The following is a 14802-nucleotide window of genomic DNA, read 5'->3' as shown; positions in this document are numbered from 1 at the left end:
TACTGGGGAGGCCTTCAGGAAACCTACAACCATGGTAGGAGAAGCAGGCACCTTCTTCACAAGGCAGAAGGACAAAGTGAGTGCCAGCAGGGGAAATGCCAGATGCTTACAAAACCTTGAGATCTCATGAGACTCACTCATTATCGCAAGAACAGCATGGGGGAAACTGCCCCCATGATCCAATTACCTCTACCTGGTCCTGCCCTTGACATGTGGGAATAATGGGGATTACAAGTCAAGGTCAGATTTGGGTGTGGACACAGCCAAATCATATCAGCTACATAAAGCAAAATTTAGTTTTTCATTTTGATTAGATAGAAATAGACTAATATTTGTTTCAAACTTCACTATATTATATATTTATAACCAAGATTAAAATTGTTACTCTCTTCATTAAAAACATATCTTTATTTAAATAATAAATATCTATAAAATGCTAGGCAACATGCAAAAGAAACATCCAAGCATGGCTTTTACTATTGAATTGAGTGGTTAATTCCCAATTGAGTTGCATGACTCTTTCAATTAGCTTTAGTAAATATATATATTCATCACTCTAGTTTGTAATGAGCTATAAACAAAAATGCCCAAATAATGAATTTTATTTTTCTTCTAAAATAAATAAACCAAAAATAGGAAACTTGATTTAGACAGTATTACATATCATACATTAATAAAATATTATTCTATTTACTTGCTCATTTTCACGATTTAAATGTTAGTATATCATCTCAAACCTTGCTAGCAAAAGAGGAGAATAATACACAGACATAGCCAACTGATTTTAATGACATACAATTAATATGTGAGAAGAAGCAGGTATCCCTATAAATACACAATTGTCTAAAATGGGAATGATCCAAAAGTTGGTTTCATGATAATCTTTCCTTTGGTATCATTATCATATGTCCTCACTTTATAAAATAAACCTGAAGAAGAGTATGGCTCAGAAACAACATATTTAGGTACTAAAAGAAAGGGGTACTAATGCCTGTTTATTACATCCTCATTAGGAACAATATGCAATCCTTAAATATCTGCACTACTTTCTTTCAGGAAATCCACTACTCCACATTGAATCCCAGTCTATTTGTAGTTGAGTGTTGGTTACAGGGGATAATCAAAGGGAACACGGTGCTTTATCAATGTGTTCAATAAGTGACTTTTGATTAATAGTTTGGTGAAATTTCATCATTGGTACTAATAAAATGACAATAGTCTATTTGTTGCCAATGGGTCAAAAATATCATGACAAATACAAAAAGTGGTACATTATATTATTTTTAGAAAGCTTTTGTTGTTCAAGGCAAAAATTGAACAGCAAACCAGAGATAAGCCTTATTACTATATATTTCAAAAGACAAGATAGCCATGACATTGGTTATTTGATGGAGTCACATCTTATTTTTTTCATAAGAGAACTAAGATCAGTGTAGGTAAGTTTCATTTGTAGGTAATACTAGTATCTTTTCTTCTTCTTAGACTTTCGGAACTTTTGGCTACATTCGTTGCCTCTGTTGTTGTCTGTGCTACTATCACTATCACTTGTTTGCTTTTGTCTCTTTCGTTTATTCATCTGATAAAGGTCAGAGTCACTTGGTTGTTGGTGAGTCCATTTATATGAGCTGGGTCCAGCCTCAAGATCTGGAACATGATTCAGTGAGGAAGACACAGATGCACTATTAGGAAGTGGAGCTGTCATTTCATAGTAAGGAAGCTGCAGCACTGGATTATACACATGCCACTGCTGTGAAAACAAGACATTCATCTACCAAAACAAATCCAAAAGGTTAAGGAAAAAAGTTAACAGTTTACATGTATTATACAATAGCCATGAGTAAACTAAACTGTGTTTTGGTATAAGAAAGACAGTGACCTCTCATAGTAGAAAGGTAGGTGTTTCATTAAAGGGTCAACATAAAGAGTTGAGACTGTGTATGGCTCACTACAATATAGATTAGTGCTATCCAACGGAAATAGTTTTTGTTTGTTTGTTTTGTTTTTTGAGATAGGGTCTCACTTTGTTGCCCACACTGGAGTGCAGTGGTGCAATCTTGGCTCACTGCAACCTCCGCCTCCTGGGTACCAGCAATTCTCCTGTCTCAGCCTCCCAAGAAGCTGGGACTACAGGCGCATGCCACCACACCCAGCTGATTTTTGTATTTTTAGTAGAGACAGCGTTTCACCATATTGGTCAGGCTGGTCTCGATCTCCTGACCTCAGGTGACCCACCCGCCTCAGCCTCCTAAAGTGCTGGGATTACAGATGTGAGCCACCGTGCCCAGCCCACATGTAGTTTTAAATCTAGTAACTACAATACAAAAGTAGAAAGAAACAGGTGAATTTAAACAATGTATTTTATTTATCCCAAAATATCCATTTAAAATGTTATAACTTTAATATGTAAATGATATAAAATTAATGAGATATTTTACTTTTTCTTCACGTGAAGTCTTCAAAATATGAGGTATATTTTATACTTATGGCATATCTCAATCTGAATGCTAAATTTTTATTGAAAATACCTGATCTGAATTTAGATTACATCGAATTTAGGGTTGAAAAAAATATACTCACATGCCCAAGTTGTTTCAAATATACTTAAAAGTTTTCTGAAAACTGAACCAAGTATCGGTTTTAAATTTTAATTTAAATTAATTAAAATTAAATAAAAATTTAAAACTCAGCCTCCTAGGTGCATATGTGGCTAATTGCCCCCATATTGTATAGCATAGTTATTTACTGTTTAGATAGAGACATGCTTCCTTTAAAAACAAACAAGCTCTTAGCTCAAATTTCTAACTATTCAAAGCAGATTAAAGATTAATAGAGATACCATGAACTTGTGTCTATCTCCTACCCCATCTCTACCAAAAGATAAAAAATGCTGGGATGAAGACATTTATAGTTTCAGATGAGAAGTGATTGTTTACTAATGTTTTACCATAGTTAAGAAAAGGGTTTTTTTAGCAAAAGTTAAAAAGTATCAATTTACCAGAAAATTTCTGTTTAAAAATTGAAAATGGATATTTAACAAATCTAAAGCTCACGTATACATTGGGTATTTGCAAAAATAATAGTCTGTGAGTCAGAAGACCTGGGTTAGTCCTACACCTGTCACTAACAAGCTGAAAATCTTGGGATTGCTGATTAACAACCCTGGACTTCAATTTCTTATTTATGAGGAATTGAAAAAAAAATGAGTTCCCCTTTAACAATGAAGTCCATAATTAAGATTTCTGGGTCAAAACCAATTTTTGGTAGTCTCTGGAAATAATTTAGTTTACTCGAACAATTGAGAACCTTCATGGCTCCTATGATATCCTCCCCCTGTGATGTGTGCATGAAGGACTAAGTACATTCTCAGAAAGGATAGTTTTGTCTTTAATTAAAAAGATAAATTTACTTTAAAAATCCATGTCCAAAAGCAATCTATTTGGGATTGATGACATTATATAAAAATACTTCACTAAGTGAAATTATTCAAATTATGCAATTCTGCAAACATCTTTTTTTGTTTTTCTTTTGAGACAGTCTTGCTCTATTGGCCAGGCTGGAGCACAATCTTGGCTCACTGAGACCTCCACCTTCTAGGTTCAAGCAATCATGTCTCAGCCACCCGAGTAATTGGGGTTACAGGTGTGCACCACCATGCCTGGTTAATTTTTTCTATTTTTATGATGGAGAGAGTTTCACTGTGTTGGCCAGGCTGGTCTCGACCTCTTGACCTCAATTGATCCTGCCCTGGCCTCCCAAAGTACTGTGATTATAGGTGTGAACCACCACGTCCAGCACGTCTTTTAAAATAGTCATTTACATTAGAACTCTCTACTCAAATTTCACTTGGACTGCAGTGTGTCGTCACTGCCATCCATCCCTTTTCTGTTGACACCCTGGCCATTTGCTAAGGCATTAGAAGTGAAATTTAGGATGATGGTGTTAGGCCAGGACACCATTGGAGGAACGTGCTGGGACATCTTGTGCCTTCATCCCAGTTTAGGTTTGGGCACCATATGTTACAAATAGCCTTCATGTTCTTCATAGTTTGTATCATACTATATACTGAATAAAATGCATATTAAACTTACCATCTTCTGAAAGAGAAAATATTCCTGAGGTAAAGAAGTATTATTACTTGGAAAATACTGCATGGGAAAGGAAGATCTGCCCACCACCATTTCTTCATTCCTTTGAGGAGATAAAAGAAGAAGTAATAAAATCTTAAAATTCCTATTACGAATGTCATTTTCTCTTAAGAAAAACCACTATCTTTCCTCAGGGGATGCAAAGTTGTCTGCATAGAGGAATCACATGTAAATTCAGAAGTGTGATGGGCTGACATGTCTCCCCAGGGTTCAGCTGTTAAAGTCCTAAATCCCAGTATCTCAGAATGTTACCTTATTTGGAAAAAGGGTCACTGCAGATATCATTAGTTAAGATGAGGTCATATTGGAACGGGATGGGTCCCTAATCCAATATGAGTGGTATCCTGATTAAAAAGGGGAAATTTGAAGACAGACTGTTTTAGTCTATTTTCTGTTGTTATAACACAATACCTGTTTGTTATAACAAACTGGTATTATATAACAAACAGGTACTCTGTTTGTTATGAAGAAAAGAGATTTATTTCAGCTCGTGGTTCTTCAGGCTGGAGAGTCCAAGATCAGGTGGCTTCTGGTGAAGGTGGCTATGGTCAGCTTCTGGTGAGCTATACTATGTTATAACATGGCAGAAGTCATCACAGGCAGGAGGAGCTCACGAGAGATGGCCAAACTGGCTTTTACAACAGATCTACTTGTGATAACAAACCCACTTCCTCAATAACCAATTAATCCAATAATCCATGAATGAATTAAAATATACATGAGGGCATAGCCTTCATGACCCAGTCACCTCCCAAAGGTCCCACATCTCAACAATGCTGCATTGGGGACCAAAATTTCAACATGTGAACTTTTGAGGGACACATTCAAACTATAGTACGGATACCCACAGGAAGAACACCATGTGAAGATAAAGGTGGAGATCTTGGTAAGGCTTCTACGAGCTGAAAAATACCAAAGATTGACATCAAACCACCAGAAGCTAGGGGAGAGGCATGAAACAGATTATTTCGGATAGCTCTCATAAAGAAACAATGCTGCTGACACCTTTATCTTGGATGTCTAGCCTTCAGAACTATGAGACAATGAATAGCTATTGCTTAAGTACTCTGTTTGTGGTACTTTGTTACAGCAGCCCTAGCAAACTAATACAGGGAATATTCATTAAAAGCAGAAGGTACAAGAAACAACAAGAAGCATAAAAATCCATTTCCAAGGAAGAGCAAAGACTAGACTGTTAAATAAGCACCATTTTTCTCTGCAAATCACTTTGGGGACATGATAACCCATTTTATATACTTTCTTTATAATATCAGAAATACTAGAAGAATAAAGTATTATCAATGAAATGTCATATCCAAAACATACACATAACTCAGGCTGTCTACTCTAGAATTTGTGATGACTTAGGGTCAGTGTATCAAATATAACTAGAAAATACCAGAGTTTGACTGCTATATTCTAGTGCCCATCTAGTCTTTTCTCTTCCGTCTAAATCTTACCAATAGCTTGTTCCTTCCTAACTCCTGAGGAAGAAGAGGTATCTTTTCGCACTTGGTACTAGTAGAAAAAGGGAGTTCTTACATTATACACATGGCTCGACACATGAGTCTAGACAGTGCTTCCCCCCCTTTATGCTAACATTTGTGGAACGTTGCATGCTCAGTATTTTAAGCACCTTGTGTTAATTATAAAATTAAATTCTCACAGTAACCTTTCAAAGTTTTAACCTCACTTTAGAGATGGGGAACAGAGTGGTAAAATAACATATCCAGTTCTTGTCTGAATTTGCAAATTGCCTCTGCTGCTCTATTAACAGTGTTAACTGACTGTTAATAAACTGTTAATTGCCGTTAATAAAGTGGCAGAGCCAACATACAAATTCAGGCAATCTAATTTCACCACCTCCTTTCCTAACTTCTGATTTCACTGATGTAGAAATGTTGGGGTGAATGAAGATGAGGAGCACACTGTTTTATCTGGGGTGCAATAATGCTCTGAAAGATAAACCTGGCTATTTGACAGTCCCGAGGGGCCACTGTCCTTATGTTCAGAGGGTTGATAAAACTAAAAGGGATAGGAGGGTCAGCTATTGTTAGTTTACTTGAGAATATTCAGTTCTGCTAAAGAAGATGAGAAAAAAAGCAGTATAGATGACACTCATACTGTTACTATGATAAACATTAGAAATGCAGCTAGTAGAGCTATACTTCTCTCTCTATATATAAATATCTATATAGAGATACATAGATCTATATCTCTACTCTGAATAGAGTATATCTATTCCTCTCCTCTCTATATAGATATAGATATCTATCTATATCATACAGCTATATGATGTATCAGAACATAATATACCCTGACCTATTCTATCAGCCTGTGTAAGTTAACCGGACAGTACCAGAGGGCATGATGAAGCCAAACATTAAAAAAAAAGAAGAAATGCAAACAGAACGCAAAGAGAAGCACTTTCCCTTTGCAAGAACACAATGTTTTTGTTATTCATATTTGTTTTCAGTATAGCAAGAGAAATTTAAAAACCAACAAGTGATACATCAAAAAGCCTGAACCACTTAGAGAGGCTGCAGAAGTACTGCAGTCACCAGGGGAGGCTGATACAGCAGAGAGAAACAGGGCATGTGTTTATTAGTGTAACCAGAATTCAGCTAGTTCGTCCTTCTGCCTACTTGCACCTTTTCCTAAGTGTGCTAAGTTATCCAATATCTTTCTTCTTGCTTTTCACTGTTTTTCAAATGGGTGTAACAAAAGGTGTAATTTGAACATTTTCATTTGGTTTGGGAGCCTTTTAGTTTCATGACCTCTGGGACAGCTTGCCAGATAGTGTACATGGAAGCTACCATTGCATCAATAAATCAGGCTATACAAAATTCTAGAAGAGTTTGAAAATTTACACAGAGAAGTTATTTCAAAAAGTAAAATAATTAATTTAATGGCTTAATGTCAGAAGGCTTAGTTTCAAAGCTAGCACTTTATCATCCTGTGACCTTAAGAATTGGTTAACTTTTGCAACTCCATTTACTCAAATATAAAATATAAATAACAGTATCTCTGTGATCCATGATGAAATCTTGTATGCTTAAATGATTTAACAGCTATGAAAAGCATGTGGAAAACTATAAAAAACTACAAATATAAGTCTCTACCCCCTACTACTGAAAATATTAAGACTGAATTTTAAATGAAAATATTTTCTATCACTTTTCATGGGCTCGGAAAAAAGATATTCCTTAATTTTACCCTAGGCCTAAAAAGTAAGGTTTTACAATAGCCCAAAATATATAAAAACTCCTCTTAGCATAAGAATGTATTTGCTTTACCTTTGATAAGAAATATTTTTAAAATTACCTATAGTGGTGTGAATTTATCTTAACACAGCTCTCAAAACTTTGGTTAGCTGGTTCAGAAGAGCGAGAACTCCCTTTAAAAGAAACAGAGTAACAGGTTACTTCATGGTGCATTTTTGGGGGGGTTCTAATATTAAACCATAAAATGACTCAAAATATTTTAGGACATAGTAGTGATTTTAAAATTCTATACTCAGAGAAGATATATGCATATCTGACCTCTCAAATCATATTTATAGATTGTTTACAGTACTATATATCAATGAATTAAAATCAAGCTTTGTCTAAATCAATGATTGTAAATAAGAATGACATTGACGTTGGATTTTGTAAGATACATGATGGTTTGTTCCAGACACCCGTAAACTAAAAATGGCAAATAAACAAGTGTTATTTGTTTCTAGTGTACAAGGCAGGAGTTTAACCCTCATGGACAAAAGCCAATTCAATCTTATAAATGATATGCCAGAACATAATATACCCTGGCCTAGTCTACAGACATTAAAAGTAATGGCAAAACTGCAATTACTTTTGTACTAACCTAATACCAGGCTGTGTAAGTTAACCAGAAAGTACCAGAGAGCATGATGCAACCATGTATTACAAAAGAAAGGAAGAAAAAAAGAAACTCAAAGAGACACACTTTTGCTTTGCAATAAAGCATTGTTTTTGTTATTAGTATTTGTCTGCTTTTAGTATAGCAAGAGGAATTTAAAAACCAGCAAGTGATAGATCAGTAAGCCTGACCACTTACAGGAGGCTGCGTACATATTGCAAGAATTACCAGATGGCCTCTATTGGTCTACTGAAACATGAAAGAGCTAGAGTAATGGTATAACATTCTCTTGGCAGCTAACCATGAATGATCTGTTCCTGATATGTGTGCAGGAGAAGTTGAGGCCATTCATGACAGGAAGTTTTTCCACCACTACTAAGGGTAACTCTACGTTGCCTTTCACCACTTTGCTCTTACAGGGGCTTAAAATCCTGGGCAACATGTATAGAAAGGTTTCCCCAGAAGGACTAATGCCCTCTCTCTATCTTCCAAATAGTACAGATTCAGTAACATACATTAGCAGTAACAAGATTAGTAAATACCCTTGCTATATAAATGTTACAGTTGTATGACCCCAGTTCATTTAGATTTGCTCAATTTATAAGGGCCAATAGCAACCATCATAGCTACTTGCTGGCTGATACTAAAACGATTATCTTACATTTTATTTTTAGAAAAGATGCTATAGGTTTGTCAAGACTAATTAATTATATAACATTATGAATTAGACATGTGTTCTGAGAAAATTTAACAATGACCAGAAGGTAGAATGTACTTTTTTTTGTTTTGGTCTTACACTATATAGGAAACAAATTGCTTACAACTCTGAGAATAGTATCAACCACAAAACACATTGAAGATTAATCAGTGACAGGACCTACCAAATCGATACTGCACGTTAATTGGTCTTCCATATAAACGAATTCCATTCAGCAAAGCTATGGCATAAGACACCGATTCTGGGTGTTTAAAGCAGACAAATCCAAAAGACTTTGGCTTTCCTTCTCTGTCTTTGCATATAGTCACTTTGGTTAGTGGACCCGCCTATAAGAAACTTAAAAATTATTTTCTCATAAATCCAAAGATTTTTTTATACTCAAATAAGTAAATTCAACTTTAGACTAAAGAAATGTGTTAGCAATATCTTTATGTAGCTCTGCTAATAATGTATCTTTCTAATAATAAATATTACACTTCCTCACACTTTCTTTGTATTTTCTGGCTCACTGGGGAAACATACACGGTGTTAAGAACCGGAAATTCTAGGTATTAGTTTCAAACTGTAAAAGAAATGGTAGACTATCCTTCTGTTAGGCTTAACAAACCAATTTAAGAAACACATAAATCTAAGATTAAAATACTACTTTGTCTCCATACATATTTGCAGTGTTGAATTCAAAAAATAACTGAAATGAGAAAGTCAATGCTGGTTGAGTTATCCTCAAAAAAGCTGGCAATGTTATATCATAGTTTAAATTTTCTGTCATGAAGATTAAATATCTTTTCAAGAATAAATAAATTTATCATGCATTTTGATTTGGAAACTCCATTTGGTAAATTTCCAAAGGAAAAATGTTTAAATATGTTCAAGACTTTTAAGTATATTGCATTGTTTATAAGTGTGAGAAGTTAGAGAGGCTCTAAATCTAACAACTGGAGATATTATTCCATGGTGTGTTATTAAATGGAATAAAATATAAATTATAAATATTCAGATTATATTGATAGAAAAACCTATAATATGCAATGAAGATTTAAAAACACAGAGCCAAATATCATAGAAAATTGTTAATTACAACTAACAAAAAATTACATCACAGCCATGATAATGATTGGAGGAGGCACTTACAAACACAAACAACTGATTTAACGCTGAATGGTTCAGACTTTAATAACTGATTATTTTTCTCTGTAGAGTTGCATAAATAAAAAATTGCTTTTACTCTAAAGAAATTAATGATCATCTTTAAAATAATTCTGTGTGTTAAGATTTAGTCTTTTCCTTTCATTCTCTGTGCTCTCCCAGGGACTAGCTTCCCTTCCCTTCTGGCTTCAAGGACCACCTCATCAACAAATTTACTTTTCCCACCATGTCTCTTTCACAGAGACACCTCCTGAAGACGTCTATGTTTTTGTACTTCAATCTCAACATATTTGAAACTGAATTCATTATATTTTCTCTAAATCTCAACTCCAATATTAAAAGTTTAATGATAATAAATCTGATTTTCTTATTTCCAAGTATAATCAGAAATTTGAAAGAAAATAGTAAAGTGATAAATATACTGTAATATAAAAACCAATAAAATTGGTGATTTTTATACAGATATTAAATAGATGTAATCACTATGGGACAGAACATGCTTACGTGATTTGAATTTTGACATAAACTTAGATAATCCAAAGCATTTGTAAAGATAAAATTCAACATGAAGACTTACTTTTAGCAACAATCACATTATCTTACAGTATTGTTTAAACCACAATGAAATACATAGTGTGATAGTTGTCAAGTTTTGCTGGATGTTGAAGTCTAAAGTGGAAAAGAAACTCCACTTTGGCAATTCCTTTCAATACCTAGACAAAAATAAGAACTTATGCTTCTTACCTCTGATCTATTAAAAAAAATTTATATTTTGCTTAGGTGGAAGAAGGAAATGATAAAAAAATGAGAAGATAATATATAGGCTTGTGGATCCACACAACTGATATTGATCGAGTCCTGATTGACTAAAAATAATGGTTATTGGATAATGCAATCCCACCCCAGTCTTCCACTCTCCTTTTTTTGGAGGCTCAAAGTGAAAGAAGTCTTCTGGAGAAAAACAACTCTAAGTTTACTTTATATTTCTTTCAGTTTTTGGTGTGTTTTTTTAACTTAATATAGTAAGTTTTAAATGATAATGAAAAAACAGACATGGATTAGAGTTCATAAAGGCAAGTTTAAAAGACGAATTAAAAGGATGAACCTAAAAGTCTTAAAATCAATAATATTTTTCAAATAATAAAAATGTTTTACGTCCAGGAAAGGAAACTGTATTCCTGGAAAGAACCCTCTCTACCAAATTATATCTATAATTAAAAGAGGGTTGCTTAAGTTTAGAGACAAAAGTAAGTCCTTTCACAACCAAATAAAGGACCCCTTTGACCCATTCAATCCTGAAAATTTAGTTCTGCAATTGCCTCCCTCGGAACTTTCCCTTATTCTGATAGGAGGAAATAACTATTGATTTCTCTTGATGTTAGTATTATTATTAATAATAACAGCAGTACCATTAGCAGTAGTAGCGGTAGCAAACAGTGAGTGCTAGACTCAGCGGTGGCCATTTTACCATTAGGCCACATATTCCGACAGCCACATTAAACTGCAGATACTATTACTCTCTTTTGACATATAAGGAAACTGAGGCACTGAGGAATTCATTGACAGGCTCAGAGTCACACTGCTGACCTCAGAGCTCGCACTCGGAACCACTTTTCTATCTATGTCCCCTTGTCTTTTTATAGATTATCCTAAACATTGTAATTTTAAGTTCTCCCTGTTAGGAAGATGAAAGGATGTCTCTTCAATTTGTATTCCCAGCACCCTCAGTATTTGCCCCGTAATTCCGGATCATTACACGGTTAGGGGAATGGCTGAATGAGGGTATCTTTTTGGCGAGTGAGACCTGGCTGTGTAGGACAATATGATAAGTGAGCGTGTATACAGGACACAGCAGGCTTAATCCTAGAGGTACCAGGTCTCAAAGTTTCCGAAGGTCCTCTTGGTATGAATTAAAGGGCCTTGGCCAGGGAATCACCTGGTCACAGTCACGGTAAGTTAGCCGCCAAATCATCTCAAATCTCACTTTTCATGCTGTAATAAAAATACTCTCCGCATAAAAGGACTTGAAGAAAGAAGCAAGGTGTAAAAGGAAACATTATAAAAGCGACCCCTCTCCTTTTGGGGGATGTCAGGCGTGCTCACTACTTGACGGAGAACAGTGACCAGGCTGTTTTCGGTTCTGCCCGAACACACCCGAGGCCCAGGCGGCCTCTGGGAAGCCCTTCATCAGAAACGGGGGTTGAGGGAACCCCGTCCCTGCCCACCCCCAGAACTCTGCAGCGCGGATGGGGACGGGGAACGCTTCCTCATTTCACTCCCCAGCCGCTCACCTGGAGACAGGTGCGCTAAGGGGAAACGAAATTAAAACCCCTGCTCAGGATGGGGCGGAAGGGGGCCGGGCTCCGGGTGGTCCAGGTGCGCGCTACGTTTCCGGCCCGACGTGCTCCGCCCCTCCGCCGCCCATTCCCAGAGGACGGTACCTGAAGGAACAACTCGTACAGAATCTCTTCCCGAACTCGGGCCTCTAAATTCCCCACAAACACGGTCCTGTTGGCCTGCTCCTGAGCAGGGAACATCCTCCGGTCTCGGCCGTAGAATGAAGTAGGAGCTGAGACACCGCCCCTTCTCCGGCTTTACGGCGCCGCCTGGGTGAGGGGGCGGGGCCGGCGCCGGGAGCGCGCGCTGGGGGCGAGGCATGGCTTCAGGGCCACGCCCCCAGCGGACGTGGGGAACCGCCCACCACACCGCTCCCTCGCCTGGCGTAGGGCTGGGCGGTGGCAGAGTGGGTGAGAGTAAGAAAGATGAATGCAGAAAGGGCTTTACGCTTTAGCTAGTGGAGTGGCTTCCTTTTTTTCTGGCACATTAATTGATTTTGGATTTGTTCAGTCAACATTTTAAGTACAATCACTGTAGAGATTATTTAAATTGTGGTAACTTCATTGCAGAAGCTCCCAGGCAAATGCGGGGAGATACGTTTCCTTGGGTCCGAAGAATAAATGAACAAATCATGAAGATATTAAATTATAAATAATTTTTGAAAGAATCGATGTTTGCATGGATGTGGATACAACAGAAAACTGGAATTAAAGCTTATTTTCTTAGAAAGTGCTCCCTAGATGAGTTTTTGAAACTGGTCACGGAGGTTTTAAGTAGACTTCAAAAGGAACTTGAGAAAGTGAATACCAAGGAATATACTGGTGAGAGTGAGCCAGTTTTGTGTCTAAGCCGGAATTTTTGAGGATGGCAGCTAGGGTTTGTGTCAGGATCGAATGGCTGTACTTTGTTTCAGGGCTTTGTATATGGTGTACCAGGCTAAAGGCTTAGTTCTTTCTTGGGAATAATTTTTGTTTTTAATAAAAGTCTTATGAACAATAAAATTACAAGAAAGGAGAAAGAAAACTTAGAATCTCAGTACTTTGATAAATCAACTGTCAACTGTTAACTTTCTGAAGCTACCATACGTCTACGTAGGACCTTGAGATCATCCCATGAATATCATATAGGTAATCAGAACATTATTTGGCCTTTAGTTTGGTGTCGTGATAAAATTTCATTTTGAATTGAGGAGGCATGCTTTTATCTGGTCGATGGACCAAAAAAGTCATCTTTTCTAATGAAAAGGTACACATTTTAGGAAATCCTAATTTCTGATTGATCTCTGACATTACATAGTTTTATTCCTTTGAACAAGTAATTTCTCTTTGGAATTCAGATTCTGTTTCTTAAAGAATGGATTAGACTAAATATATTTACTTCATTTAATAGGTATTTTCTGAATGCTTAATTCTTGGAAAACAAAGGGAAATATAAAAATCTGACCTCCTAAAGCTTATATTTTGGGAGAGACAGCCTTTCTACCTTCACAAATATAATATAAATGCTAGTAACTTCAGTAGTTACCTTCAACTGATATAAGTCCTGTCTCCATTTTTTTTTCCTTTTTCTTTCCTCTATCATCAGTAGACTTGTGGTACAGTAAGAAGGAGTTAAGGAAACACTCATATTGAAGGCAAATAAATATATGTTGATTAAATGAATAGATACTTGCAAGTCTCTGTTATGTGTAGACCTCTTGATTTATTTGTATTCATTTACTTCATGTATCTTATCAAACCAACATATTTCCTCCTTGAATTCCTCTCAGACACTTCTTATATGCAAGCCGTATCTTCAGGTTTCACTTTAAACCATTGCATGTATATGAGTGCGTATGCTACAAACCTTTAACTACACTTGTAATTAATGTTTATATTATATTGTTCTATTGAAATTTGCATCCTTCTTTGTCTACAAATGTGCATAATTTTGGTGTTGTAATATCCTCTTCTGGCCGTACATAAATTTATAGTGCTTATAATTCAAGTACTTAGTTAATATTATAAACTCTGAAAGTCAGCTCCTGTAGTTAGCAATTTTTTCAGACTATGATCTCAATATATCATTTTTCTAATGTAAGCATGTTGTGTTTCTTAACTCATATTGAATTCATGCATGGTAATAAATCTAGTAGTAGATTAAAAAGAATTCACTTCACTTTCAGTATTTACTGGACCATTAGTCATATATCGGGTTTTAATGGGTTAAATACATGTAACACTCTATAAAGAGCTAGCCTTTCTTCATTTATATCAGGATGTCTGATGTCCCTAGCTGAATGAACATATAATAAATGAAAATATATGTATATATACATGTATATCTCTGTATGTCTATATATATATAATTAGAGCTCCTTTCTTTACCTTCTGTTGCCCAGCCAACTCTTTTTTTTTGAGATGGAGTTTTTGCTCTTGTCGCCCAGGCTGGAGTGCAATGGTGCAATCTCGGCTCACTGCAACCTCTGCCTCCCAGGTTCAAGTGACTCTCCTGCCTCAGCCTCCAAGTAGCTGGAATTACAGGTGTGTGCCACCATGCCCGGCTAATTTTTGTATTTTTAGTAGAGGCAGGGTTTCA

At 36.1% G+C, this 14802-nt stretch overlaps 1 protein-coding gene across 2 annotated transcripts; it reads right to left on the bottom strand.

The window, feature by feature from the left end:
• Positions 1–471: 471 nt before the first annotated feature.
• Positions 472–12425, bottom strand: LOC115838288 (splicing regulator RBM11). Of its 2 annotated transcripts, none has more exons than XM_030827432.1 (5): positions 12330–12425; positions 8906–9068; positions 7470–7542; positions 4089–4188; positions 472–1768 (listed from the first exon to the last, which is right to left on the bottom strand). In XM_030827432.1, exons 1-5 carry the CDS (start codon positions 12423–12425, stop codon positions 1460–1462), a joined length of 741 nt encoding a protein of 246 aa, XP_030683292.1. In that variant the 3' UTR covers positions 472–1459. The 2 variants fall into 2 exon arrangements, with proteins under 2 accessions (XP_030683292.1, XP_030683293.1); XM_030827433.1 differs by having other exon boundaries at positions 472–1747.
• Between the last annotated feature and the right edge of the window lie 2377 nt (positions 12426–14802).

This window comes from Nomascus leucogenys, chromosome 14, assembly GCF_006542625.1.
Source record: "Nomascus leucogenys isolate Asia chromosome 14, Asia_NLE_v1, whole genome shotgun sequence".
NCBI classification, from domain to species: Eukaryota; Metazoa; Chordata; class Mammalia; order Primates; family Hylobatidae; genus Nomascus; species Nomascus leucogenys.
This window is presented reverse-complemented; position numbering and strand designations above follow the sequence as displayed.

What these genes read in the sequence shown, in the direction of transcription:
- LOC115838288 (XM_030827432.1), bottom strand. Translation starts at nt 12,425, where the DNA reads ATGTTCCCTGCTCAGGAGCAGGCCAACAGGACCGTGTTTGTGGGGAAT. An exon ending in ATAAATTCACACCACTATAG is followed by an intron (nt 4,189 to 7,469) that starts GTAATTTTAAAA and finishes ATCTCCTCAAAG; the next exon opens with GAATGAAGAAATGGTGGTGG. An exon ending in ATTTTCTCTTTCAGAAGATG is followed by an intron (nt 1,769 to 4,088) that starts GTAAGTTTAATA and finishes TTGTTTTGGTAG; the next exon opens with ATGAATGTCTTGTTTTCACA.